At 42.5% G+C, this 11,465-nt stretch overlaps 1 protein-coding gene across 3 annotated transcripts in view; it reads left to right on the forward strand.

Moving 5' to 3' along the window:
- The window catches only part of LOC106816474 (serine/threonine-protein phosphatase CPPED1-like), a 9,887-nt gene extending 1,484 nt beyond the window's left edge, over nucleotides 1-8,403 (forward strand). The window contains exons 2-6 of one of the 3 annotated variants that reach the window (XM_014821094.1): nucleotides 4,110-4,319; nucleotides 4,840-5,005; nucleotides 5,297-5,385; nucleotides 5,870-6,028; nucleotides 6,381-8,403. In XM_014821094.1, coding sequence (XP_014676580.1) covers nucleotides 4,110-4,319; nucleotides 4,840-5,005; nucleotides 5,297-5,385; nucleotides 5,870-6,028; nucleotides 6,381-6,580 — 824 coding nt within the window. In that variant the 3' untranslated portion in view covers nucleotides 6,581-8,403. Of the gene's footprint in view, nucleotides 1-4,109; nucleotides 4,393-4,839; nucleotides 5,006-5,296; nucleotides 5,386-5,869; nucleotides 6,029-6,380 lie in introns of those variants that run through there. The other 2 variants (XM_014821095.1, XM_014821096.1) reach the window with 2 other exon arrangements.
- Nucleotides 8,404-11,465: the final 3,062 nt, after the last annotated feature.

The following is an 11,465-nucleotide window of genomic DNA, read 5'->3' on the forward strand; positions in this document are numbered from 1 at the left end:
GAGAAATTCCTCACGCTCTCGACGCTCAATGTGCTCTGAATTCTCCACGCAAAAATCAAAATCAATAAATAATGATCATTAAAATCCGGCCCGCTATTTTCAGTCCCCAGATCACCAGTAATACAGTATCGGAAGGCTAAGGCCCGATCACATGCGCCGCTCGCGGCTGCACATCTAGGCTAGCTCGCTCCGGCCGTATAACGTATATACTATCTCACTAACGCTATAAGCGAACGCGGCAGCATTTATTGCCTGCTTGAAACCGCCAAATCCCGCCGTGGATGATGGCTTTTTGGCACACTTTGCAGTGTTCACTGAGGTATTTTGTTTACTTTTCATTCTCAGCTTGCACTTTTACTTAATTCAATAGCAACCTCACAGCAGCAGTGATTAAGTGGCATGACAGCATATCATTGACACGCATGCTTGAAGTCATAAAAAAATTAAATTCATATTTCCAACATACTTCTAATCCATTCAGAATGAGTAAGAACTTTATATTTATAAAAGCAATAAACTTCATACCAAATGGTATGCACTAAATGCACGCATTTCAAACCTCAAATTTCGAAAAGCTCCATACCGTGGAGGCGGGGCACCCGCCTCCCGCCGTCCGACACCCTCGCCCCCTAGTCCGAATTCTCTGACCAATTGCCCACACGACGATTTTGTGGTTTTCCTGTGTGGGTTAGGTGCAGGAGGCAAGCTTGCCTTGCAAAACGTGGAATTTCTCCGATCCCGCCGAGGATCGCTGTTTCATCGGCTCCAAAGTCACATTGGGCGCTATCAATCAAGATCTGACGCACATATGATCGAAAACTGGATCACCCCCTAGTCCTCTTGGTTTGGGTTACATTGAGTACATTATTGTAAATCTACCTCTTCCCTAGCTCTTAGTACTATATGCCCAGCGTCGCTGGCTGCCCAGCGGCCTGCGGCAGCGAACTCCGGCGGCCTAAGGCTATAGTACTAGCTACCACTCGCCCTGTGTGCGCTTCGCTCCCTCGCCGTGTCGCCACAGGCACTTGAACGCATTATCAACTGTAAACATACGGCGCCGCCTTGCGCGTAACACTAACACATATATAATTGAGCAGGTTGGCGCGAAAAGCGTGCGCCAGAATTTGCTCGGACGCTCGCGCTTGATTACCACGTCATTAAAACAGAAATCCTCAAGCCTCACACTCCATCTTTGGCTCTTTAAATTGAAGTACAGTTGCTTACTGTTTGTACGAAATATCATGTGCGCTCCCTCGCAGCAGAGGGCTGTGTCACTGCAAAATCGACCGAATTAAATATGAATTCTCGCGATCTCTAGCGTGCTTAGCGCGATTGGTGAAACACATTTACAGTAAACATGCGGGACAAGCGCGCAACGCATCTGGTAACCACAACGTTTGCTTTCCAATGGAATCTGTTAACACATCGCGCAAGCACTGCTAAGGACATCGCGAGAATTTCAATGATTTAATTCCGTGATTTTGCGTGACATCGTCAGCTCTGCTGCGATGTGAGACATGATATTCCTACAACAAGTAAGCACTGTAACTTCCAATTGGAGGCAAAGATGGAGTCGTAAGGTTGAGTATTTCTGTGTAATCCGTGTGTAATCAAGGCGAGGCGTCGAGCAGTATGTGAACACATTTGGGACTAACAGGGTTTACTAGAATCCCACCACTCCACCACAGAGTCACCGCAGTAGACGTTAGATGAGCGCTGTCGCTATGCGGCACTTGTATTGAAAGGACCATGAAATCTGCTTTCCACTGACGTGCGAAGAGTAAGTGTCTGATAACCTTTTGACCCTCAAGAGGAGGGGTAAACACGGATTTGTTGACTGTTAACAAAGAACTGAACTGCTTTTGCTATTAGAGCCCCCCCCCCCCCACCACCACCACTACGCTCGCGCTCGACGCATATCCATGATAACATGTTAATATAGTGAAGTCATTAAAGTTACACAGCTGTATCTTTATTACTGTACTACCGGTATAGCAAAGCCTATCAGTATCATAGATTTTAGATCTGTATTAGTGGTATCCTAGATATGTATGCTCTGAGCGCGAACGCGGTGGCGGGAGGGCGCGCTTGATTCGGTTGCCAGTGAGTTTATCAGAAGAATATTCGGCTACAGTACACGTCAGTTGAGCGCTGTCGCTCTGCGGCACTTGTTGCATCATTCCTTGATATACGGAAAGTCTGTGCATCAGTTGATGATACACAGCAATCTGTGCATCACTTCGTGATACCTAAGGTGCCTAAAGTAGATTTGCACCGTCTACTTGTCCTAAGTCTATGGCAATGCACATGATTCATTCATTGATTGCTCAGCCTGAACCTCGGTCTTTCTGGTTACATTCATCTTGTATCTTATTTTTACTGTTAAAAAACACTAGGTCCAAAAAGGCAAGATATCTTCTTGCTTGTCCAAGACTGTAACTGGCGAGGTTTCCTCTCCACTCAACATTTTCTGTTTACATCCCTTATCAGGGAAGCGTATACAGATTTTCCTTGAAACCCCCGAGATAAGATCCGCCAGATACTAATTTGTAGAGTTTTTTATTATTATTATTAAATCTTTATTGCATGAATTCAGATACAAATACATGTACTGACGAAAGTTTTTTTCATGGAGAAAAAATCTGATAAAAGCAATAGTGTTGAGTAGTTAAAATGATAAAATTTCTGACAGCTACAGTACAATTACAATGCTATACAACATAAAGAAAAAATGTATACAAAAAAAAACTTCAGCATATTCTGTACTAGTAAAGTGATTAAGACAACATGAAGAAAAAATAGATACCAGAAAAAAAGAACTTCAGCAGACAGAGTCTATACAAGTATAGTGATTAAGGTACACTTTAACATCTTTTTGGCACTCATACATACACCATTATATCAGGAGTGTATCAAAATTTTGATACACTCCTGATTATATACATATTACACAAACATACACACACGCACACACTTATATTTATATAAATATGATCATATACTGATAAATGCAATAGTGTTGAGCAGTTAAACTGATAGATTTTCTGAGTGATACAGTACAAAACTGCATACAACATGAAGAAAAAATAGAAACCAGAAAAAAACTTCAGCAAAGTCTGTACAAGTAAAGAAATTAAGTTACACTTTAAAATCTTTTGACACTCATACGTACACCAGTATATACATATGACATGTACATATTCCATACACATATACACACACACACACACACACACACTTACATTTATAAAATATAAACACACTGATAAATGCAATAGTGTTGAGTAGTTAAAATGATAAATTTTCTGAGTGATACAGTACAAAACAGTGCATACAACATGAAGAAAAATAGAAACCAGGGGAAAAAAAGTAAAGTGACAACATGAAGAAAAAATAGATAGTTTGTATGATATCGATATTTGTTTTGGAGATAAGAATCCCCTTCTCTGATGAGTTGCCTGTGGAGTTCATGTCGGTGCAACAGGCACTTGGGACAGTGTCAGTAAAAACAGAAAATAATATGAATGCACATTCACAATTACTACCCCTCAATTACACTTCCATTGTTGTGTCACTGTGTATCAACTTTCTTTCCCAAAAATAATGCACAACGCTCCCGCACTCACCGCTGCGAGTGTGCTGTGTCATCATTTATAATGATATATATATAGAGAGAGAGCTGAGAAGGTAGGAAACTCCCTTACGCGATTTTCGTCGATCACTCCTCGCTTCTTTGATGGACACTGGAGACAACTGGAGATGACGCGATCTGCCTGCAGCCAATCACACTCTGAGGCTGTTGCCCGCGGGGAAAGTGGGACTCGTGAACGTTGTACATTCCTGCAGAATCTGCACGAACTGCGAAACTTCTGAGTTTGAAGTCACATTACAAAGCAAGGTTGTACTTCTCGGCCACGGTAGTTAGTTAGTTGTGTTCAGTGGACTATAGAGGGCAGAACGAGCCAAAAATGGAGGTCGTAGGTGCCTGACAAGTTTGAGAAATTTGAAAGAGGAGTGATCGACGAAAATCGCGTAAGGGAGTTTCCTACCAAGTTCTCTATTATACACTTCTGATAATATTGTTACCATTTTTGTTTGTTTTGCCACAGAGAAGGAAAGTGAATGGAATGGCTCTTTCTGCATGATCCAGGGGGCTGATACACAGTTAGGCATGATTGAAGAATACCTTGAACATAAACCAAATCCAGGATGGCAGAAAGAGATTGAGCTGACACGACAAGCCGTCAGTGCCGCAAACAGGATGAACCCCAAGCCCCGCTTTTTCATTGTCTGCGGAGATCTTGTGCATGCATCTCCAGGTGGCTAGAAAATGTAAATTCTTCTCGAAAAACTGTCTACATCTAGACTTCAAAGAGAGTCAGCAGGGAGCTGGTAAATTTCAGCTATATGTTTGATCGCCTGAGCACTGCCATAAAACTTTACCCTGCGGGTGATAGGTCGAGTACATTTGATATACAAGAAAAACAAATCACTAGTGTAATCATCAGAAGCGTAGCTAACCCATTTTTTCTTGGAAGGGGCAAAGCCATGTACATTGTATGTTCTGGGAAGGTGACCACCTTTGACCATGTATTGTATCTACTTTTTCTGGGGGGCAACTGCCCCTGTGCCCCCCCCCCCTTGTCCCCGTCCAGCTACGGCCCTGGTAATATCTCGCACGTGGACAGTGTGTCTAAAAGCTTATTAATTACCTGAGTTCAAATGTAAGAGGTTTATGTTTTTATCTAATGGCATTTTGTCTAAAAAATAGCTTTTCTGAATAGTTCTCAGTAAGTTGTCTGTCATCTCCAGTGAAGATTGATTTACATGTTGTAAAAGGGAAGTCCCATAAAGAAGCACAGGAGAAGGACTTCATAAAGTTGTTTTCGGAATTGGACAGTGACATCCCCCTGGTGTGCGTTTGTGGCAACCACGACATTGGAAACACGCCTACACATCAATCTGTTCAGAACTACAAAGCCACATTTGGTGACGACCATTTCAGGTGAGAGGTTATCTCTGGTATGTTTTACCTTCACAGTAGAATATTAATTATGTACATGTAATTAAAATGTGATTTTATTCAATGGAATAACATTTAGTCATAAAGTTTCATAGTTACATAGCTCAAACAATGCATAAAGTTACAGTTTTTACAAAGGGTTATTTCTAAGCAATTCTCTAATTGCTTAGCAACTGCTACTCTGCATTGCAATAAGTTAAATTCTTTTATCATTATCTATTGCTTTTTGTTGTAAGAAACGTTTAGAAGTGGCTGTTTTCCTCATATTTACAGTTTCTGGGTTGGCGGAGTCCACTGCATAGTATTAAACTCACAGTTCTTCAAAGATGCAAGCCAGGTTCCAGATCTTTTAGAAGAACAAGGTATGCATATAATATTTTTATAGCAATAAAATCGTCATCAGTAGGCCCTAGTTCTTGTATGTGCATCTGTGTCATGCCTGGTTCATTGAGTTATTGCATTCTATAACAAATTAAAGGCAGAATGAGTAATAATGCTGCATAGTTTATGTAGCCCCCCCCCCCTGTCAGTGAGTAATAATGCTGCATAGTTCATGTAGATAGGCCCTAGTTCTTGTATGTGCATCTGTGTCATGCCTGGTTCATTGAGTTATTGCATTCTATAACAAATTAAAGGCAGAATGAGTAATAATGCTTTATAGTTTATGTAGCCCCATTAAACTGTCAGTGAGTAATAATGCTGCATAGTTCATGTAGCCCCCCCCCCCTGTCAGTGAGTGGAGAAGCGAACGTACATACAGATGTTTACCTCATCGCTTTCCTGAAAGCCGTGGTGACATTGTGTGGATCACTCTATAATCCCCCTTGTGTGTCTTCATGCTTGCAGACGCCTGGCTGGATGCTGAGTTGAAGCAGACGGGTTTCCAGCACCGCATCGTCTTCCAGCACATTCCCTGGTTCCTGCACGAGGCGGATGAGGAGGACGATTACTTCAGCGTCGACCTACGTGTGCGCATGCGATACCTCGACAAGTTCAAGGCTCACGGTGCGAACTTCACGCAGTTGCGCAGGCAACGTTCCACGGCCCAGCATGATGCTATTTCCCTCTGTGGGTGGGGGGGGGTGTTTCATCCAAAGTAAACTAACCTCCAAAAGTGATAAAATCGTGTATATAATAAGTAATGAGAGTCATGATTTTTAGTATTTCGGTATGTTTTATGTTTGCATACAATAATGTACTTGTAAGGTTCACAAAAGCTGTGTGCTAGTATACGTCAATAAATTAATAATAATAATAATTATAGTACCATTAAAATTGTTATTATAATAGTTATTGATATTTTCATTATTATATTAATAATCATTATTATTTTTAATATTATTATATCTCTTGCTAGGAGTGCGAACGATTTTCTCTGGTCACTACCACCGTAACGCGGGCGGCTGGTTTGGTGAGATGGAGGCACCGGTGACGTCTGCCATAGGTGCTCAGCTTGGCAATGACAGCTCGGGCATGCGCGTCGTCACGGTAACCGAGGACGAGGTGCTGCACAAGTATTATGCCCTTGGCGACGTACCGACTAAGGTCGATCTATGAGAGCTTCATTCCTGCATGTCTAGAACGTCTTAGGTTGCAATGTGGTCTTACAGTGTGATATGTTGTGTCGTAGCTTAGTGTTGCAGCATCATTGTAGGGAAAGTTGTGTTATACTGTTATTGACGTATAACATCAGATAATTTATTATCATTTACGAATTATTGTTACCTAATTTTATAACTAAAATAAGAAAGAGTGGATAAAATCTGCATGTATATGTATATGTATGTATGTTTTGTTGAAACGGTGCCCTACATTTCTAGGTGAAATAAGAGGGAGAACAATTAAGCATAATACAAAAGCTGTTAATTGTACACACGTGGCTGAGTGTTGGTTTTGTTGTTGTGTTGACCAGGTTCTATGTCATGTGTTGACAAATGTAATTAGGTTAATTACCACGTGATATCGATATGATAATAATAGTTCTGCATAACTACAACATCGCGACAGAAGATGTGGTGCGCTGTTATTGTGAAAAATACATCTATTGTTCTAACTCATCAGTTATTTCTTTAATATCGATTTTTATGCATGCTTTGCTATTAATTTCCTACTCTGCATTCTGTTAGAAATTTAAGAGCTGTGGTTAGCTTCATTGTAGCTGGCAGTATCAGCAAGTAATACGTACCTGTTGCTAAATAATCATGTACTTCCTAATCAAGATTAGGAGATTTTAAAGTCACTGCTATTTTATTATTGATGAAATTTGCTGTGATACGTGCTATAAGATAGTTAATTTATGTAGCGATATAGTTAAGCCTGTGTTAGCAGATATTGCCATAGAACACACGCCGTTCCATAATGCATTCTTTTTTAGCCTAGTTTCCCTTGAATTGTAGTTTTGTAGTGAAACCACCAGCTTAGAACGGACACCTGTCTATGAACTTGCTATTCAATTCTGTGATTGCACTTTGACCATAAATATTTGTGTGTATAACTTTCCCTGGCAGGGTTTCTGTGGCGCACTACTTGGAAAGCTTAGGTTGATTAAAAGTAGTAGTGCCTCCACGATTATAATGCAGCTTGGAATGGCATATGGTTCGTTGACTGGGTTGACTGTGTATTGACTATGACTATACATGTATTTAGCGAGATGGGGGTAGAAGAAACGATGAGAAAGATGGTTTGGTGTATCAGATAGTAGCCAATGAATAATGAAAGCAGATTAAATTAATTCCAAATATTCCCACGTCTCATCTGTTCGTATGCGCGTAGTTACAGAGTATCACCACCAGATGGCGCGCGTATAGTGTATTCGGGGCTGACTGTGCTAGCCAGGTAAGACGGCGTGAAGATCAATACATCTATTGGGAGCATATAGATAGTCAATCTAGATAGGTAGTGTATGTAGTATGATATTGCTATGGTAGCTTGGGTCGTGCGTGAGGAATTGTCCATTCCTTACTACAGTCGATTCAGGTCAGGTCAGGTCGATGATGATCGAGGTTAGAGAAAGACAGAATAGTTATCGCGCAGGAATTCTATTGCATATCGCACTGTCTTGAATAAACGCGTTTTTCAGAGAGAGCGCGCGAGAGAGATTCGGGGCGAGGTATCAATAGCGAGGGAGGTATCAATAGCGAGGGAGGTATCAATAGCAAGTGAGCGATCAATTATACTATCATACAAAACACCGTACCGGTTACCGGTGCTATGTAATGTAAACTCAATAACGTCATGTCTGTCTATATCTCGTACCATTCATAAATTCAGTGAGGTTTTGGAATGATGTATTTGTAACAGTTATCGCTATTAGGTAATATACATATTTGATTATTTCGATTTCCAAGCATTTGCTTAATAAGATTGCTGTATTAACACCATTTACATTGTTTCCGGTTACTTATCTTGATAGCTGAGTTGGTAATTCTAGTCAAACCAAGAAAGGCAGTGGTAACAAGCAGTGGAACTCCTTTTAAAGGGATAGGTGTAGTATAATGTGACGTCATGCTCGTCACGCAGACACGTCGGCCATGCGCGCGCACGCACCGCTATTAAAAACGAACGCCGGCATCTCTGTCATTGTAAATTTATTCTCGTTCTACTACCATATAAAACGCTCGTCATAAAACATACAAAAGCTTATTGACGGGGGAGCGGATCGTGCCTTACAGTAAGAGTACACGCTACGGTCTTACGTCGCTCCTCCCCATATATAAAACACAACGAACGAAGCGCATAGACGGACACTAGACGACGTTCCTAACGTGCTACAACATTTATCGTACCGTTACAGCGACGACGTGCGCGACAGACTAAACGTATTCTACAGTATATTCACGGTGCCACGTATAAGTCATATATACTATATATATAATATACACATATATATATATATATATATATAGTCGTTGGTTTAAATCATTTCACATCATTTACACCATAGTTTACTGCGAGATATTATAAGAATCGATATTACACTTGTTATTGAGTGGTTAATACCGTACAAGCGCACGCGCATATAATTATCATACCAACGGCATGCGACATGCGACATTTTGTTTCTATTTGTCTACTTATATTATGCTTTTTACGCGATTATAATAATGCACGCGTAAATTTCAGGCAATACTTCATTTAAAGTGTCACATAATAATTGATATATCACCGCCCTGAACATGATCGGGTTGGTCGGTACAACTTTATTATTTCATGTGACAGATTCTAACCGCAAATGTGCCAGTGAATTCTTTGTAACTACTCTGACGTTCACCCGTAGGCAACTTAATGGGCGCATGCGAGCTGTCATAGACTACAACGGAATTGTACAATCCCATACCATGGGCGTGTGGTGTGTGTGTGTGTGTGTGTGTGTGTGTGTGTGTGTGTGTGTGTGTGTGTGTGTGTGTGTGTCTTCTTTGAACTTCTTTTCTAGATGCAGTCAGTAAAAGCATTCTGGTGTTCAATCATTCTAGATTTGCAATGTCAACATTTCGTTGAGGTAAATGTTCGTGTAGGGTGAAAGCCATGGTAGCAGTTCTTGGTCTATAGCAGGGGCTAGAATTTCAACAACAAACATCAGCAAATCTTTATAGCTCATGAGATTTGCTAACATACCCCAAGGAACCACATTGAGAAGTCGATCTAAGTTGTCAACAGATAGCATTGCCCATCATAGGCAGTAGCTCTGTCACGGACCATATAACAAGGAACACCCTATTGTTGTGAGAAATGCACACGTGTTATTTTGTGTTGTATTCTCTCCTGTTCGCACGCTGATGATAGAAGGATCTCAAATACACGTTGCAATGCTTTATATTGGGCCACCAACCCCAACCCTAACTCTAACCCTAACCCTAACTCTATGCGTGGTGATGCCGGTAGGGGAGACCCTAGCAACATTATCGAGGGACTACGAGGATACTCTTTTAAGTGTAAATAAACCATCTACTAATACCAACAGATTGACATTCATTTATGTAAAATGTTTGGGTCTCAATATTTCTAGGAATACAATATAAACAACGATTTTAATAGCCTGACAGGGGAAGCAGCTGTAAAGACCCAGTACGTTAGTCCCAACCCTAATTATCTAGTAGAGGAGTACCAACCCTAAAGGTCCAGTAGAGGTACCAACCCTGAATGTCCAGTAGGGGAGTATCAACCATAAAGGTCCAATAGGGGAGTACCAACCCTAAAGGTCCAGTCGAGGAGTATCAACCCTAGGAATAGCCTATTGGCCCCTGACAGCCCCAAAAGGTCAGATCGAGAAATTGTTAGGGGTAGACAAATGAAACGTCCACGTCTCACGCATCAAGTAGGGCATGTAGTTGTTGGAGGCGACCTTTGGTTAACATAAAGTAGGAGGAGTAATAACTCTAGACAATCCTTCTATAACGCGAACACAATATGTAGGTGGTCGTCTTCGTTGATGGGCATACAGGAAGTTGCCCGTGTAGTCACGTGGGGCGGCCCCTGTGTTACGCGCACGCCATCTGTCGGTGATCATCTTCGTTCGTGGGCATATAGGATGTTGCCCGTGTAGTCACGTGGGGCGGCCCCTGCGTTACGCGCACGCCATCTGTAGGTGGTCACCTTCGTTGATGGGCGTACAGGATGTTGCCCGTGTAGTCACGTGGTGCGGCCCCTGCGTTACGCGCACGCCATCTGTAGGTGGTCACCTTCGTTGATGGGCGTACAGGATGTTGCCCGTGTAGTCACGTGGTGCGGCCCCTGCGTTACGCGCACGCCATCTGTAGGTGGTCACCTTCGTTGATGGGCGTACAGGATGTTGCCCGTGTAGTCACGTGGTGCGGCCCCTGCGTTACGCGCACGCCATCTGTAGGTGGTCACCTTCGTTGATGGGCGTACAGGATGTTGCCCGTGTAGTCACGTGGTGCGGCCCCTGCGTTACGCGCACGCCATCTGAGAGAGAGAGAGAGAGACGAAAGATAGACTAGATAAGATAGAGAAGATAGATAGATAGATAAGAGGAGGGGGGGCGCGGGACGCTATGGAGGTAGGAAAAAAGAAGTAACGCATCAGACCTTGCTGATTAACCATATAAGCTATTGGTTCGCACACAACAGGCGGGCAAGCAGCACACCACCACGCAGCAAACATGCGCACAACACCACGCACGACGCACGCACGCACGCACGCACGCACGCACGCACGCACGCATGCACGCACGCACGCCACGGCAAACAACGCACGCGGTATAATAGACGACTAAACAAGTAGCGCATGGTGATATGTTGCGCTGGTTCGTATTTAGCGGCGCCAGAAGAGGTGGAAGAGAAAGAGGAGGCGAGCGAAGCCGTCTTTTGCTCCCGATCATACATAATCTTGCCGACACGCGGCATCGGGACCACGCAGTCACAGGCAGAGATACAAAGTACCCTGAGTTCCTACGGCGTTTGCATCAACATCGTAGCTCCGAACT

This window comes from Priapulus caudatus, unplaced genomic scaffold (genome assembly GCF_000485595.1).
Source record: "Priapulus caudatus unplaced genomic scaffold, Priapulus_caudatus-5.0.1 Scaffold1391, whole genome shotgun sequence".
Classification (NCBI taxonomy): domain Eukaryota; kingdom Metazoa; phylum Priapulida; class Priapulimorpha; order Priapulimorphida; family Priapulidae; genus Priapulus; species Priapulus caudatus.